This window comes from Phoxinus phoxinus, assembly GCF_949152265.1.
Source record: "Phoxinus phoxinus genome assembly, chromosome: 4".
Lineage (NCBI taxonomy): Eukaryota > Metazoa > Chordata > Actinopteri > Cypriniformes > Leuciscidae > Phoxinus > Phoxinus phoxinus.
This window is the reverse complement of record NC_136879.1, coordinates 18,612,397-18,631,512: the sequence shown is the minus strand read 5'-3', so window position 1 is coordinate 18,631,512 and position 19,116 is coordinate 18,612,397. Positions and strand designations below refer to the sequence as shown.

Sequence of the window (19,116 nt, the reverse complement as noted above, 5' to 3'; positions counted from 1 at the left end):
TTTGCAGCCGAGTGTGAAGCGGCTGGGATGAGAATCAGCACCTCCAAATCCGAGGCCATGGTCCTCAGTCGGAAAAGGGTGGCCTGCCCACTTCAGGTTGGTGGAGAGTTCCTGCCTCAAGTAGAGGAGTTTAAGTATCTTGGGGTCTTGTTCACGAGTGAGGGAAGGATGGAACGGGAGATTGATAGTAGAGCCCTGCATTTCAGCCCGAGCCCGACGGGCCCCGACTTATTTACGCCCCTAGGGCCGGGCTTCGGGACATAGTTCACACGCGGGCCGGGCCTCGGGCCTGTTTTAGGCTTATCCTTCTTTTTATAGCCTATTTCAGACATGTATTAAAATTAAATATGAGAAGTTGACGATGGAAAAACAAACATAGAAAGACGTTTTAAACCTATCACACTGACATATGACTGACACATGACAGTCTGCTCGCGCTCGCGCACACACACGCACGCTCACAGGTTTCCCGGCGGCACGACCCAAGATTTGCGCGACCGGCTCGCTGTTTTTAGTGTCCCCGCCAGCAGCAGAAGTATAGCGAGCGCGACTTCAGCGCAGCTGGAATAGTTCAAGAAAAAAGTACGACTGGATTAAAACCACTGTGGATGCTGTGATTTTTCTTCACGATGCTCTGTAAGAAACTGTTCTTAGCAATGTCAGGGGCTGTCTTGTTGGTTTTCGTTTGAAAACGACTTTATTTTCATCAGTCTGTTGGAAACTATTGGAAATAAGAATGGCCATGTTCTGTAGTGAAGAATTGATTTTTGAGGTAAGATAATCTGCATGTTTGTTTTTAATTTAATGCCATTTATTTGATTTATTTAGATTGTAGGCTATAGCTCATTTAGTTTGCGAGCGCTGTTGCGACTGTGAGCAGCAGAGCAGTTTGCCTCAGCTTTTAAAAAATGATAATAAACGTTTAAACTATAACTGTGTGATATGCTTAAGGTGTTTTATGGATTTTATTGTAGCCAAGTAAAGTGTTGATTTGAGAGGCTAAATGGATCAAACATGTTTAACTCGCTGTCGGCTGCTTGGTCGTCAATAAAAAAATAAAAATAAACCGAACATTTGTCTAAATTAACTTAATAAAGAAATGAAAAGAAACATAACTAACAAAACGGACCCATTTTAATGGCTGCAAATAGCTAGTTTGCCCTAGGCCAGGCTACAGCTGTGTATATATTTAAAAAAAAAAAAAAAAAAAAAAAAAACGGCTCGGGGGCGGACTCGGGCTGATAATTATGATGAGCTGTCAGACACGGGCCGGGCTAGGGCCTGAGCGTCTCGGGCCAGGGCCGGGCTAGGGCCTAGATTTGAGGCCCGTGCAGGGCTCTAATTGACAGACGGATCGGTGCAGCTGCTGCAGTAATGCGGTTGATGTACCGGTCTGTCGTGGTGAAGAAAGAGCTGAATCGCAAGGCGAAGCTCTCGATTTATATCAAACTAATGAATCCTTAACCTTGAAATATGTATGATACTTTAAAAAAAAGAAAGATTACACTTGAAATATTGTTAAAATTGTAATTGTTGTTGATTTACATGTGAACACTTTTTAATAAAATAGCAAAAAATATATTTACAAGGACCAGGTAGATGTAAAATAATCTTTATAGGTCAATATAAGCCTTCTCATTAAATTATTTATTATTGTTTTTTATTAGGGACACATTTGGGCAGAGGATGTATTCCAAAACTTTCTGAAAATACAGTATGATAATTAACTGCACAATTACTAAAAATTTTTACCTTGGATAGTATACAATTTGCATGTATAAAATTTTTTGGGAAAAATAAAAGTTTCCAAATCTAACTTTGAACCAATTCTGTAGAATGCCTCATATAGCCTATTTGAACAGGATTTGTTTCCAGGTATGACTGTACTAAAAATGTGCTTTTGACTAATTTATATTTGGATTGTGTATATATATATATATATATATATATATATTATTTATTTTGTCCTCACATTCTTTCTTGTGTGACACACCTGAATGAAAGTCTCATTATGCAAGCTCATTATGCGGGGGCCATTGTCTTGTCAGGTGTGAATCACTCACTATACATGATGGTGTTGGATCGTCAACGCCCCTGCGCATATTGCCTTCCCAAACAAAAAGTGTTTTACAAAATGTAAATCAATGTAAGGTTTTATGTGAGTGACTAGGCAGGGAGAGAGAGGAGGAGGAATGTGAATCGAATCGTGAATCGTAATTCGAGTTTTTTATAAAAAAATCACATTTTTTATTTAAAAAAATAAAAAAATCACAGATTTTTTTAGGGGAAAAAATCGCCCAGCTCTAACTAGTAGTGACGTCATAGGCTGACGCCGGTCAATATCAATTGCCATGATTGGATAGCTTTTCAGACACCAGTTCGCGTGGAGTTCCCACATAGCGTCATTGACGCAGCGTCTTGTTCCCTGTTCTCAGGGAACATAGGTTATAGTCGTAACCTGATACGTTTTCACACCTGAGTGTTTGTTTCGGAACCTGGTGCGTTTTCTCCCTTGGTTCAGTTCGTTTAGGCATATGTGAACACTGCAATTGCGCTCGGACACACACCAAAACAATCGTTCCGAGATCGCCTGAACGAGGTGATCTCGGCTCGATTGCAAACAAACTCTGGGGAGGTTCGCTTGTGTGAAAGCAATCCGACCCAAAGGACCAACGAACCAAATGGAATTATAATACAAAATGAGCCATATAAATAGCAGTAGTGTCTGATTCTGTGAGTGAGCTCATTCGTTACCACAGTTGAAATCCAAAAGCGTAATTTTTTGGGGAAAACCACCTCTTCATCTTCAGCTCTTCATGCTTTCCCAATAAAGCCTTGATTCCTGCTATAGCTGCATTATAACATGCGTATAGTGTTTTATAGTGTTTGCATGTGTCCTGACACTGATAAGCTCTAGACAGCGCTGGGAGATCCAGAGAGTGTTTGAATTTGATGCAGTATTAATACGAATGTTGTATATAATTTAATAGTGGTAATGACGGCTACATTCGTATAGCGTTTGCGTGTGTCTTACCAGTTACAAATAAAACCACAATAAGCTCATGGAGCGAACTTGTCAATCATCTTGATGGATGACGCAGTGGAAACTCTGATCAGTAAGAGACCAGTTACTCGCAAGTGACTTGCTTGAACACATTTTGGTATGCTTTAAAGGGGTCATGACATGGGTTTTTTGTATTATTATTATGTTCCCTTATGTGCAATTATAGAATTACTATAGTTTTTTTTACAAAAAACTTTTAAAATGTAGTGATTTATGACCTTTTCCCACCCTGTTTCTCATCCTCTGATTCAAACCAATGTTGTTTTCGTCAACGATGACGATAACGCAATTATTTCGTTGACGCACCTTTTTTTTATGACGATAACGTTACGATGACTAGCTAAAAATGGCTCTAAGGTGACTAAAACATGACGAGACGTTTTCGAGTTTTCGTTGACGAGACGAGATGGAACGAAAATGATTATAAGTCTGACGTTCACAATGTCATTTCTGCCTATTTTGCGTGAAATCGGTCTGTTTTGAGCTAAAAAAAAAAGTATCAGCAATGCCGCATTCTAATCGTTGTTGTACGATGTACGATCAATAATGAAAAAAATCCCATAATGTACGATAATTTCAGAATTACCCGCAAATCTAAATCTCTCGGAATCTAGATAGAGCGAGCAAGAGCGCGCATGTGTAGCGCGCGCACAGCAGAGAAAGGGAGCGAGAGACCTTGCGTGTGTGTGCTAGTGTGCGTGTGTGCCTCACAAAGCGCATGTAAGGACCCAACCAATCGAATTATTCAGAAAGTCTAGTTTATTATGCAAAGGTTTTAAGGTTAACTGTTGTTTTATGAATTGCAACTTGCTGCAACCTGTCAAACCTAAGCCCATTTCCAATACTTTTTAACCTAAATTAATTTATTAAAGACTAATTTTTTTCTTTCTTTTTTTATACTAAAATTGACTAAAACCTTTTTGTGTTTTCGTCGACTAAAACTTGACTAAAACCTTTTTGCGTTTTCGTCGACTAAAACTTGACTAAAACTATCAAGTTTATAAGTGACTAAAATGTGACTAAAACTAAAAAGCATTTTCGTCAAAAAGACTAAGACTAAAACTAAAAGGGCTGCCAAAAACAGTCTGTTTTGGGGGTGTTTCCCCTTTAAGAGTTCAGTGTTAACGCCCACTGTTATGATTGGCTAACGTCAGTGCCTATGCATCAATTATTAACGCCCCCAGCCAGAACATTTGCGGATTTGCGGATTCGGCGCAACTGTTTAATACCGGGTGATGCATGCGAAGCGATGGCTCTTGCAATGATAAATACTGTCTATGGATAAAACGTTTGAGCCGGAATCAGATGAGGAATCAGAGGAAAATGAACCACAACAACGAAGACTGGATCAGCCCGTGTCCACATGGAAAGTGAAACTATTTTGAATTAATAAAAAAATTGTAACCCGAGACACTTGAAAACGTGAAATTATTTGAAAGACACTTGAAATTATTGTTGCATAATTATCCTATAGCTTAATTTGCTAACAGTTTAACATTTATTTAACTAACGTTAATTTCAATGAAATGATAGGGTGTACCACGGACAAAAATGCATGCACAGGCCATCTTTGAAGATGCAGCATTGATAAAGGCAACATTTTAAATTTTCTATCACATGTAGGACTACTAGAAAGGCGACATATTTTCAAGATTCTCTTATAAAAATGTGTTTATATCAGCCAGTGATAAAAAGTAAGTTTGCGTCGTCGTTGTTGAGCCCAGAAAAGTCGGCACGGACTTATCTTTGAGCAACAGTTATCTGGCAAAGCCAAGCATCATATTGGGATTTTTTCTCAAAACAGTCATCCTTAAAATGTAACGTTATAGAACAAACGCTTAAATTAACGCCGTGACTGGAACGTCCGCAAAAAATAAAGTGCATCCATTTTACCCTGACGTCTGGATCTTTCGGCAGCGTATTCAAAGATGTTGTTTGTCCACAGCCAGGAACAGCACATCTGCGTGGCATCGTAATTTTCCTGTACACAGACCCACTCGCTGTGTACAGACCCACTCTTGTACACAGACCCACTCGCTGTGTACAGACCCACTCCTGTACACAGACCCACTCGTCGACTGAACGCTTGTGAGGCGCGCGGCGCGCGGGCGCAACGATACGTAATGAGCGTAGTCGTCTTGCGCTTACAGCTTAGTTGTCTTTTGCTGGAGGCGGTCATATGCAAACGTTGGTACGTCACTTCGTACCGTGACGTCACTTATTACCATGGATCCAGAACGAGCTGTATTTAGAGCTTGATTAAATAAATGATTCGTTTATAATGGGGAGGACGTCTTAAGCTATGAAACTTGCAGGACGTTTTAATGGTACAAAGACCTCTTATTTACCAAAAGAACAAGGCAAATTTGGTTTCTCATGTCATGACCCCTTTAAAAGTGTGAAAATGCCCTTAGATATTAGGGTGGCCCCCCTCAGGGTGGCTGCTACGTAGAGATCACATGACAAGCTAAATAAGGAAACCAGTGTTATCTTAATTTATACATTGTGGAATAAATTATTGGTCATGGGTGACAAATACACCTGTGAATAGGGTACTTCTACAATGACATTAACCCTCTGGGGACCAATAACGCGCCGGCGCGTTTTCCTCGGTTTTTTTCACATAGCAGCAAAATAGACTTAAAATACTCCCGTCATTTTTTGTCATACAGGCTTAAGAAATATGAAAAAATAAACTGTTAAATGTCTTATTTATGGGTTCACTTAAAATCGAAATAAAACATTGTGCTTTTGTAAAATAAAGTAAACAGGGAGTGCTTTATGCCTCTCCGTCTCCGTGAACTTTTTTTCTAGTGCACATCTCTAAACTTAAACAAAACTCAGCGAATACTATTCACTCAGACATGAGCTATATATCTCTATAATCATATAAGTGTGTAGTTTTAAATTATCTAATTCAAAACAAAAACAAATATTCTCTGTTTATGCAATCTATAAAAAGAGCGAGAGATCAGCCGTTCTCATTATGGTTCTGGCAGCTCATTACTCTGCTAATGTGACACGCCCATGGAGAGCGCGCGCAAACGCAGATAATCGGAGGCAACACATGCAAACCAGTCAACGCCCACAACAGCTGGAAAACACACTCGCTGTGAGGAATAATAATATCGTGATAATCCTGGAAATTTTACCTCAAACGTGCTGGAGTAGCCTAACAACGGATCCAGCTGCAGATCAGTAAGTGCTTTGTTCTAATCGCGATATGAAATGGTGTCTGTAAACCGCAAAAGACTGTTTAAATTTGAATCGCGTTTGTGTTTGAATGAATGCACGGTGCATATGCATGTTGTTGTTTACTACAGCTCGCGCGTGTCTGTGTGTGAATGAAACTATCTATATTGCCTACTGAGATGAGTAAAAATCGACTGAATACGTTGAAATAAAATGTATTTGTATAAGCAACATATTAAACTGCAAATTAACATTTATGCCCTAATATATATTATAAAAGACGGTATGTTACAGACGAAATATGAAAGACAACATTTCTGTTTGGATAGATTATAAAGTTTTTACTGCCACATAAAAACCTAATTTACAAGATGCAAACAAAATCTTAAAAGGTCAATATAAGCCTTCTCTTTAAATTATTTTTGTGTTTTATTAGTGACAAATTTGGGGAGAGGATAGCCTACATATTGCAAAACTATCTGAAAATACGAATGCGAATTAACTGCACAATTACTAGAAATGTTTACCTTGGATATTATACAATTGACCGTTCGCAAAAGCCACGCCCCTTAGTTATTGTTACTACACCCGTCAAACAATTGAGAACCAGACACATGGCTGGGTTGAGCTCCATACATTAAGTGATTGTTTTTGGAGTAATGAAGCAGACATATCCTCCAGTGCACAACAGAAAGTATAGACAGAATAGCGCACGGGAGCACATGCACAAAACAGTTTTGTAAAATTATATATCAATCATTTTTATTTGATCATATATCATTTTACAAAACTGTTTTGCGCATGTGCTCCCGCGCGCGCTATTTCAGTCACAACACTGCAATCAGAGAAACCATCAACTCTCGATGCTGTTCTCTTCATTCATAACTCGTAGCCTACTGAGAAGGATATATTTGTGTAAATAGTTGTGCAACTGCGCGAACTTTGTTTTTAAGTTTAATGCTTGAGTTCCAGAGGAATTTGTGACTGTGTTCCTGTTCAACCACATAAAAGTTTTGTGATTAGTAAGTCTGTGGTTTTTCTCTTTTTTCCCCCTCTTGTTTGCTGACTGATGAGGGGCCGCAGTGCCGTAGTGAAACGGTGTTAGTACATGTAGCCTATTTTTTTATTAAATAAATAAAATAAAAAAGGTGAGAAACGTACCTCGGGTCGGGCTTAAAATATAACCGTAATGTTCGGGTCGGGTCAGGTTAAGTTATTTCGGGTACGGGATACACTAAATACACTTTTTTTCAAGATGTTTCCAACTCTGAACCAATTCTGTAGTAATATATATATATATATATATATATATATATATATATATATATATATATGTATGTATGTATATATATATTAGGGGTGTAACGGTACGCAAAAATCACAGTTCGGTACGTACCTCGGTTTTAAAGTCACGGTTCGGTTCATTTTCGGTACAGTAAGGGAAAGAAATGCAAAACATTAAACTGCTGGTTGTTTACTATAAACTTTTTTTAACAATTTGTTTACACTTTTTTAAACACACTTTTTAATAAAATATAATTAATAAAAAATATAAATAAAAAAGAATAAGAAATAAAATACTGCTGCAAAGTTCTCCACTAAATAAAATACTCTTAAACCAATACTGGCCATGACGCTAGCTAGCGAGAGGCTGGGCTAAAGCTGTGTATGTGGTGATCGGGCCGAATTTTAGGCAGTAGATTTTAGACAGCAGTAACCGAACCCGACCCAAGCCCGAAAGGCATAAAGATATTTATGTCCGAGCCCGACCCGAGAGTTAAAATCCCTTTTTTTTTCTTCTCATACTAATGACACATGTACGTTTGTTTGTGTGGAAAGCCCGCTTTTATTAAGCAACTGAAAGGCATTTGGAAATGTCAACAGATGAGCACATCAGCGCGCATGGAGCAACAAGCGCTCTTAACACAGGCGCGCATGCACGCGTTTCGTTGTCACAGCAACATAAACAAATTTCCGCACACAGGAAGACAGATGTTATGGTAATATTTTACATGTATTTGAATCACAAAAACGATTAATCAGATTTAATCAGTGCAACGCGGAGACTTCCGACACTTAATATGTTCGTGTGGAAACTCGGAATTGACACATGTTCCACACACAAAACTAGCCTAATTTACGTGAAAGATTGCATTCGGTGCACATGTGAACCGTACCGAAAGTCCTGTACCAAAACGGTCCGGTACGAATACATGTACCGTTACACCCCTAATATATATATATATATATATATATATATATATATATATATATATATGTGTGTGTGTGTTGCCTTTGCATTCTTTCTTGTGGCTCAGTGACACCTGAATGAAATGCTCATTAGTATGCAGCATTAGCAGGTCTTTGTCTTCTCTCAGGTGTGAATTAGGACATTATTCATGACCTTGTTGGATCATTCACGCCCACCTGCATATTGCCTTTCCAAACAAAAAGTGTCTTACAAAATTTAAATCAATGTATTGTTTTATGTGAATGATTAGCCCGGTCTTGTCAAAACATCTCAAGGACCCCAAAAACACCTTGGTCCCCAGAGGGTTAATAACCAAAAACTTTAGTTTGATACAGTATCAAATATGATACAATGTTAGTATAAAGACTAAGTCATGGGTAGCTAACCATGCTCCTGGAGGGCTACCTTCCTGCAGACTTCAGTTCCAACCCTGCTCCAACACATCTATTTTCAAGTAATCTTAAAATCATTAATTAGCTGGTTCAGGTGTGTTTGATTAGGGTTGGAGCTAAACTCTGCAGGATGGTAACCCTTAAGGAGCATAGTTGGCTACCCCTAGGCCCGGGACATACCAAGCCGACGTAAAAGAACTAGCAGCGACAAAAGCTGACTGTGTTGTCACCTCTCGTTGGCTGCTTCTTAACACACTAAAAAGTCGAAAGGTGACTGTCAACTAGCATGTGTGTTTTGCGCTTGCGTGTAAGTATATATCTGTCTATATCAGTAGGTATCAATAGTCTATTTTTGTCATTCAAAAAAGGAAAACTGAAACTAGGACTACAGATATACATACCGTAAACAAAGGAGTGCTTGTTTTAAATCACGCTGATCACTTTCTTTATTCCAGTCGTGTTATTATATAAATATTTGTGCATTCGAATGCTCAAGTAAGATGATGTCAAATTAAAACAGCCTTCTGTCTGTACCTTTTTTGCTCGATTTCCTCACTTTCCCTTTTATTCTCGTGCTCTTACTCATTTGCTAAGTTGAACAGCCAATCAGAGTTCTCTCTCTCACTGACATGTTGAATCGTCCCAAGAAACCCAGACGGAGTCTGAATAGAGCCAACGGTGCGGTACACACTGAAAAAACTAAGCTGACCGACGCTCAAAAATGGCCAGACATTGCCCCACGGCCGGCCATCGGCTTGGTGTGCCTCGTCCTTTAGTCATATCAGCAAGCAAAATGAAAACAAACAAAAAATACTCAGTGTACCTTTAAATAAATATCCTGAATAGTGTTGTGTATATAAAAAAGATAAAACTATTTGATGCTCCTTTTAAATGCATAAGAAACAGTACCTCAGTTGTGAGATGTAGGGCAGACACTGGAGGAATCCCCTCACTTCACTCTCTTCATCTGTCCAGTCTCTCAGCTCTACTGGTTTCTTCTCGGTCTGTAGTCTCAGCACTTCTAGGAGGATGGAGCTCTTTCTCTCTGAGAGCTTTATTCTCCAGACTGCAGGAGCTGACTGATAAACTGGCTGTAATGCTGGAAGGACACTCCTGCCTGTTTGAGTCTCATAGTCCTTCACATGTGAACACAGATCCAGCAGGAAATCACATTTGTCATTAAGCACAGATGATAGCAGTATCTTCATATTTGTCTCTAGGGTTTCCTCTTGGAAGAGAGCTGCTTGCAAGCATAGATTTAGTAAATATAATCTCTTTCTTTTTCCCCAATCTTTAAAAGATTCATTCTGCTTCTGTGGTGGAAAAACTCTACAGATAAGAACAAATCCATATCTTAGAAATAGAGTGTGATTGTAAATATTAGAAATATGTTAGTTGTAAATTATTAAAATAGATACTGAGACACATGGTATATTTGTAATCATAAAAATGTCACCTGAGCTGTGAGATGTAGGGCAGACACTGGAGGAATCCCCTCACTTCACTCTCTTCATCTGTCCAGTCTATCAGCTCTACTGGTTTCTTCTCTGTCTGTAGTCTCAGCACTTCTAGGAGGATGGAGCTCTTTCTCTCTGAGAGATATATTCTCAAGACTGCAGGAGCTAACTGATAAACTGGCTGTAATGCTGGAAGGACACTCCTGCCTGTTTGAGTCTCATAGTCCTTCACATGTGAACACAGATCCAGCAGGAAATCACATTTGTCATTAAGCACAGATGATAGCAGTATCTTCATATTTGTCTCTAGGGTTTCCTCTTGGAAGAGAGCTGCTTGCAAGCATAGATTTAGTAAATATAATCTCTTTCTTTTTTCCCAATCTTTAAAAGATTCATTCTGCTTCTGTGGTGGAAAAACTCTACAGATAAGAACAAATCCATATCTTAGAAATAGAGTGTGATTGTAAATATTAGAAATATGTCAGTTGTAAATTATTAAAATAGATACTGAGACACATGGTATATTTGTAATCATAAAAATGTCACCTGAGCTGTGAGATGTAGGGCAGACACTGGAGGAATCCCCTCACTTCACTCTCTTCATCTGTCCAGTCTCTCAGCTCTACTGGTTTCTTCTCTGTCTGTAGTCTCAGCACTTCTAGGAGGATGGAGATCTTTCTCTCTGAGAGCTTTATTCTCCATACTATAAAGAATATTAGAAAAACATTAGTAGTTTAAGCATACAAAGCAGAAAATGTTACAAGAAAAGTATCTGTTTTAAATGTTTCACATGTATCTCACCATCTACTGGTACAGGTGTTTCCTCACTAGGTTTGCTGGTGACGTCCTCATAGACAGCAGAGACTCTGACTCTATAGCAGGTGCTGTGAGGAACAGTTAAAGTACATTCACACTGAGGTCCTTGTGTTAGTACTGATGACCAGCCCTCCAGTCCTGCTTCTTTATACTCAACCATATACTGCAGCACTGGACAATCTTCATCAGCTTCAGCTTTTAACCACATTATTCTGATTGTGTCTCCATTCATCTTAACAGATGGTTGTCCAGGTATTTCTGCAGAGGCTGTTTTAAAGTTAATAATCCAGCTAAAGCTGCTCATGCATTGGTTGTCAGCAACTGCATACCTGAGTTGATATTCTGTGTCTTGGTCCAAACCTGATACAACATGTTTTTCATTTAAAGGCTCAGCATAAACTATCTGTTTCCATGTATTATTAATCCCATCATTACTCACTACTCCATATTCCACCACATATCTCTCAGTGCGTTTGTTCATCAGAAGATTCAGCCTCAGAGATACACTAGTGTGTTGTAAGTGAGCTATTTGAGGAGGATCTGGTTTTAGTCCAAGCTTCACATTACTGCTCAGAATTGCCCCAGCATGATAACACTGCACAGAGTACTCAGGAAAACCATCACCACCGTTCATTGCTGCATCACCAGATGCAGCAATGAACCTGGTTTGCTCTGTATCGTCATTTGCTTCTTTAGCAGCAATAAACAGCTGAAAATCAATGAGCACTTTCTGATTGATGCTAACTGGCCTGGACAGAAGTGAATCATTTTGTATAATGTTATGAGATTCAATGTGCTGCTTAAGAGTTGCAAGAAATAAATCCTCAGCATCTGGGGAGAAAAGAGTGAGACACATCACTCTTGTTATCGAGTGACTGATGACCTGCTGTAACTCTGCCTGTGATTTCACAACAGTGATGTCTGCAGCTTTGCAGTCATTCAGAATCTTCAGCTCAGTTTCTTTATTCTCCAGCCACGTGTTGTTTTTTTCTGCACTGAATGGTGATTGGCTGTGCCTCTCTAAAAGATTTTGAAGGCTATTCTGTACTTTCTCATCTTTAACATAAATGATTTCAACAATCTCAGTGACTTCTCTCTCAAAATCTTCTTTGTACTCCTGCAGAAGCTCTGAAAATTCAATTAATTTATCTTTTAATGCAGGGAACCACATAATCACAGTCAGATTTGCTTGACTTGTCATTAATTCCTGACAGATCCTGATCTGTTTTCTCAGATGTTCCAGAATGGTCTCAGCTTGTTGCATCAAGTTTTCACTGACTCCACTCAGAGCAGCACACACTGAGCTCTTGTCCAGTTTCTTCAGAGGATACAGCCAGACCTTCAGAGGAACTGCTCTCTCACCTTTAGATCCAAGCAGTGTCGGCAGAGAACCATAGATCTCCAATGCCTTATCAAAGGACACTGGACTCTTCCAATCGCCCACATCAATGTAGAGATAACAGTGATATAACAAGGTTTTAGCTTTTTCATTGACATTCAGGTGTACATTTGAAGAAGCCAAAGAGGTCATCTTCTTCACCACCTTTTCCATTTCCGTATTTTTCTCAGAAATGTTGCTTTTACTATCAAAAACAAAGAATGCTTGAGCTCCATAGAACACAGCAATGATCACATGTGTTGCTGTGGTTGCATTAATGACTGAGGTAGGAGCTCCTTCCTGTATCAGTCTTTGGCTGATCATATCCAGTTTGCTGGTGGTTCGGTAGTGTAGTGTAACTCTGTCCTGGTGTTGAGACTGACCTGGGTGGTTCAGAAAGGCTGCAGCTCCACTTACTTTTAACAGTCCATGCAGAGTTCTTGCTCTTAATACAGGTGATGTTTCAAGGGCTCTGAATCTCTCCTGTAGGGAGTCACCTTCCAGGACTTTGACCTCTGTTTGAGGTCGAGGCAAAGACAATTTCATAGATGCTATAGTGCTTTCATTCCACAGAAAAGTATCTGAAAAGACAAAAACAAATGTTTGATAGGCTATATACTGAAAAATAAAGAGTTTTCTGAATCATTTTGGAGTTTGTCATGACTTTGTTCTGACAGACATTAAGGTGAGATGAGGGCAAAGTAGAGCTGCACAATTCTGGATAAATTGAGAATAATGATTTTTTATTTTTATTAATTTGAATGAATTATTTATAATAATCAAAAATTTGAATGAATGATTCAATGACCCACTCGTAAATACTTGCTTCATCACTGGATGAATTCGCATTCTCGCAACGAATCTCTTGAATGAATGAATCAATGACAAATAAAACATTTTAACAGTCACTTGTCGCCACCTAGCGGTGTAACAATGCAATCTATACAACAGTTATTTGAAGTGCCAACTTACTTTCAAAAGGTGATTTCCTCTATTTTGATCGCTACTGTAGACAGTTTATATCTGAACTATAAACTTTTATCTCAGTACTTCTGTGATAATTTGAATATTTGTAAAACATTAATAAAATAATACTGTGTGGTTCAAAACTGCTTTCTCTGAGTCAGCGGCAGTGCAAACACTGACTTGTGAATGTTCCGGTGTGGCTTAGCCAAATCAATGTAATTTAGAAATAAGATAGCATGGGTGTTTGAATCGAGATCACAATCTTTTTTAACCCATTAAGCCCAAGTGACACACACAAAAGTAAAGACTCATAACTCCAAAACTATAACAAGGAGAGTCCAAAGGTAGGTAGGTATCATTTGTTAGAACGCTTTTAATTTTTTTTGAAAATATTTATTACATTACATTTGGACATTCTACTGCAGAGAAACTGCTGATAAAAGACAAAAAAATATATATAATTTGTATTATGATTTTGCATATCTTTCTTGTTTGACATGTAATATCTCGGGAAAGGAATACGGTGGCAGGAAAAACATTTTTGGGGAAGTTCCCCTAAATGTGAGCTGCATCTGGATAACATTTTGTGGTGATCGCATAAAGTACTCAAAAGTTACAGCATTTGAAACAAGGGTAGAGTGACACAAACAAAACTAAAGACTCATAACTTCAAAACTATTGCAAGGAGAGTCAAAAGGTAGGTATCGTTTGAAAGAACACTTTTTAACTTTTTAGAAAATACAATTACATTATATTATTACATTATACATTTGGATAAAATTTTGTGGTGATTGGATAAAGGAATCAAAAGTTACAGCATTTGGAACCAAGATAGCCTTTTTGTTTAGTCCTTGACGCCCCCTCATGGGCATTTTTAAAATTGTTAATCCTTTAGGAATATCTTGTCATAAAAGCAATGATTATGTTCATTTTGGGCTCATTTTAATTGTAATAATATGCTGTAAAAAACGAAGTGCCATTTTCAAGGATCTGTGAATGTTTCATGAGCTGTATGATGTTTTTGACACATTGCAGTACATAGTACAAAAAAGTATTTAATCATCAGCGGTTCCCAAACTTCTTTTCCTGCGCACCCCCTTCTATGTCCCAACCAGGATGGCACACCCCAACCCCCACTTAAAAAAAACCCGCAACAAAGCTTTGTTTTATCGCCATATAAAGACAAATGTTTAATCATGCGCAAATAACCAACACGCATGACAATAACAACATCAACAAAAACAACATCAACAAAGTTTCAATATAATGCAACAAAGCTACACACAAGCTTCCACTTTTAAGAGGACGAGTGACAGACACAGGCTCAGTAACAGAAAGCACGGTTTTTTTCAGCCGTGTAAAAGAAACAGAAATGTGCTAATTTGATCTAATATTTTAATTCCAGAGGCTAAGGGAACTTTATCAGGATGCATAGTATCCTGGATCCATGAAATAACTGGCCTTTAAAAATATAAAATGTTCTGACTTATGCACCCTGTATTTTAAGGAAGAACATTTATTTATTTACGATACATTATTCATTCACAAAGAAAATTGGTGTCCTTAAAGGTTGGATTTTTCCTCTTTTTTTATTAAGGCATTAAGATCAATTTCCAAAAGATTATTTTTTTTATTCCTCTTTTTAGTCAACTTTAGCATGGGTGTCCAATGTCCATACTTATTCACATCACTGTAGATACTAGTATCAACTAAGGCAATTGATTATAATGGGAAATCTATTCACAGGAGTTGGAAAAACTGTCTGCTAAATATTCTATACATAATAATTTACACGCTGGCTTTCTTTAACTTTTAATACATTTTTGCAATGTTGAATGGGCTTTAAGCTGTCTTTTAACTCTGTCTTCTTCTAATTTTGTGAAGGCATTGTTTTTTGTCTACAAAATCTGCCGACAACAGAAAATTGTATTTATTTATTTGTGTTTTATTTATTTATTAGTGTTATTTATATTAGATTAGATCAGGTTAAATAATTTGATTGAAAAATAATTCTAATTGTCTTCCAAGAACATGGATATGTTGCACAAGTTGTTAGTACTATTAGAAGATCAGGAGCAAAACGTTACCGACAGAAATACAAAAACAAATGACCAAAATACTCATTTCGTGGATCAACCACTGTCTGTAATGTAGATTGTAATTTGTAATCGACCTGTCGACATTCTATTCTGAAACTGCCGTCGGAGAGCAGGCACATGCTTGTCTGTGAGTGATGCTGCGGAGCGAGTAGGAAAACACGGAGCGGATTAGCAGAATCAGTGGATCTTTAGCGGAGTGATAACAGAACGTTTTTATGGCAATCCTCTGGAGGGTTAGGGAGGGGGGCGAGAGGGGCACCTCAGCTGATGAGGGCAGAAGGGCAGAAGGGCAGTGGCTCTAGCCACCAGGCCACCCCCCTGTGCACGGCCCTAATGCACACAAACTGTCCCTGCTTAATATACAACAACTGATGAGCATAATCTGTTTTGATGAGAGAAAAAAAAAAAAAAAACTGTACGAATGAGGATTAGAACACTAAACCTCTGACAAGCTTGACGAAAGTTAACAACTTTATCATAAGACGTCCCACTTGACAGTTTCCCTGATTTCAGCCAGTTAAGCATATTTATAATATATATATGGAATGAATGAATGAAACGAGTTGGCACGCATATAGCCTAGCCTGCAGTGCATAAAAGAAGACCAGTGTCTTCTTCGATGTTTCTATCAAAAACTAATAAATTATAGTTGTTTTTAGTTAAAATAAAAGCTATTACAAAGGAAATGTTTACTGTTCATGTTTTTTTTATTGTATGGAAAAATCCCACTTAAAAAACAGACCGCCATTACATTTTTCCTCTCGCGCACCCCCTGGTGGCAGCTTTTCTGAGATTCTAGCTCGCAGTATGGGCGTGTCATTGTCTGTGTGTATTTCCATACTGGATAAGCCGGCTTTTGTTTCTTTTGTTATTGCCCCCGCCCTCCAAGGGAACAGCGTGGTAGGACTGGGCGATATAATATCGATATAAAAAATATATTGATATATTCTTAAATGGGATATGGAATTAGACCATATCGCATATATCCAGGGCTTAATTTGAGCCGGAACACGCCGGAACAAGTTCCGTCACCTCTTACATTGGATCCGGAACCTTTTTTATTGGATCCGGCACCTCCTCTGTCACTAAAATTAATTGCCTTGATGAAAAAAAAAAAAATTATGTTTGTGTAGTGTTCAATGTTTGTGACACATGACTTGCGCTGTTGTAGGCCTACGAGTTGAGATTGCTGTTAGCCTCGATCGTTTCACTCACGTGAAAAATGTCAAAAAGACAGGAAAGTTTGCTTAACTTTTTCAAATACGCTGGACAGTCAGATCCCAAACAATCAAAAATCGTTTCCGCTGATCAAAAAGGAGACCACGGTGGACACAGTAGCCTAGTATCGATATCTCGTTATTTCAACATAATAAGGGGACATTGTAATCTGCATTAAGCCACATTAAGCGTTCTTATAGCCTAATGGTTTTCTATGGGAGGAAAATGCTTAACCGTTCATATTATGGGCTCACCTGATTTTTTGTACATAGCCTATTTGTTAGGATTTTAGTATCATAATGATTAGGCTAATAAATGCATGCACAATTATCCGTGAACTTTTTTTTTTTTGAACAAATGCCTTTCAACTTGTGTGTGCAAAATTCAGAATTAAATTAATGTGCCGAAATTTGTACAAATAGAGAGTAGGCTATGTAGGCCCACTATAGGCTACTGTTGTAGCCATTAAAAAAAGCGTGTTTCATATTTGTTAAAATATTATAATGTTATTTTTTTTCCCATTTATGTTGATTTATGAAAAGTGAACAGCACGACCGAGTATGCTCAATGTGAGACATGGAGCGGGTCAGAAATGATTTTGACCGTTGAAGTTGTTATAGAAAGCCTTTCTTTAAAGTGAATTTCGTTTTGTATAAATTGTATCTTAATTTTAATCAATTTTTCATCAACCAATTGCCTGTATTTAATGAATAGGCCTACGAAACAAATATAACGGAGGCGCCCGCGTGCTCACTTGCATTGCACGTAAACTAGAGCACATCCTAACTTAACGAAACTCAGTGTATGCCTCACACAGAGATGACAAATACATCAAATACACAAAGCTTGAAATGTCTTTAAACGAAATAATTCAAAACGAAAAAAGAAAAAGGCTACTCTCTGATTATGTAATCCATTATTAGGCTTATTTATGTGCATTTCTCTCTATAAGCGCGTTCACACGGAGATGGCGATCGTCAACTTCATCTTTGCAGCCGAGTCGACACTTTTAGAGAAAACACTTGTTTATTAATAAAAATCAATACACGCGTCACCGGATTTACAGATGTACGCACACATATTATTTCGAAATAACGAGATATTGTGTTGAAATAACATTATTATTAATAATAGTCTACATCTTAATGCTGAATGTTGCGCTTGTTCAATTTAATAAAATGAAAACTTTAATTGTGATCATTAACATAACTGAATATTAAATATTTAGTGACCAAGTTTTGCGCAGCTCCCCGTCAATGATCTAGCAGCACCCACTCAGCACATGCTGTCCCTGCAGAGAAGCTTCGTAGGCAGTGTAATTTTTTTTTTTTTTTTTTCGTTTCCTCCAACCCCCGTTTTGAGTCGCCGGATCCACCCCCCCTCTGCGCTCCGGGACCTCCCACTTTACAAATTAAGCACTAGTTCAAATTTGCGCTGTGATCCTTGCTACAAGTAGTCTGAGTGCTTTTGTAGCAGTCTGCGTCTCAACAGCCCAGTGTACAACGCGACAAATACTCACATTAAATGTTTACGCAGAGGAACAGGACACTGCAGTTCTCAAAAGTTCATTATTTGCATGTGCTTTAAAGCCTTGCCGGTTAAACATGTAATTCGCTGCTGATGCGCTGTTCTAACGAGTGCTTTTCTGAGCACAAACAGCCGACGCGCACATGCACTAAAAGCCTGTCTAACAGCGCCTGGATACTGGACTAAGTTATCTTTCGAGTCTTTTTGAGCTAATACTGTCAAATACACTCAAGGTTTACATAAAGAAAGATGGTTATGTCTAAACTGAAAGCAAACCGAGAGAAATCTGCTTGTCATATGCGTACATATTAGACGCGCGCTTTCAGGTCTTAAAGAGACAGTAGCCCTAATAGTAAACATGATGCCGCTTGTCCTTAACGGGATTGTTCACCCAAAAATAAAAATTTTGTCATTCTTTACTCACTCTAATGTTGTTCTAAACCTGAATTAATGTATTTCTTGCAGGGTTCCCGCGGGGTCTTAAAAAGCCTTAAAAGCATTGAATTTATTAATTTGGAAATAATACCTTAAAAATACTTTAAAAAGTCTTGAATTTTGATGTCTGGGTCTTAAAAATTGTGCTGTATGTAACTTATCCAGAGGTGTCAAAAGTATTCACATTCATTACTCAAGTAGAAGTACAGATACTAGGGTTTAAAATGACTTCTGTACAAGTTGAAGTATCAACTCAAGCTTTTTACTCAAGTAAAAGTGTAAAAGTACTGGTTTCAAAACTACTTAAAGTATAAAAGTAAT

The 19,116-nt window shown here is 38.1% G+C and overlaps 1 protein-coding gene across 6 annotated transcripts in view; it reads right to left on the bottom strand.

Annotated features, from left to right (window-relative positions):
* LOC306997798 (uncharacterized protein) overlaps positions 1-19,116 on the bottom strand; it is a 175,864-nt gene that overhangs the window by 113,179 nt on the left and 43,569 nt on the right. For 4 of the 6 annotated variants that reach the window (XM_079611283.1, XM_079611286.1, XM_079611285.1 and 1 more), the window contains exons 16-19: positions 11,158-13,131; positions 10,903-11,059; positions 10,356-10,799; positions 9,809-10,228 (exon numbers count right to left, since the gene is read on the bottom strand). In XM_079611283.1, coding sequence (XP_079467409.1) covers positions 9,809-10,228; positions 10,356-10,799; positions 10,903-11,059; positions 11,158-13,131 — 2,995 coding nt within the window. The remainder of the gene's footprint in view (positions 1-9,808; positions 10,229-10,355; positions 10,800-10,902; positions 11,060-11,157; positions 13,132-19,116) is intronic. The other 2 variants (XM_079611284.1, XM_079611287.1) reach the window with 1 other exon arrangement.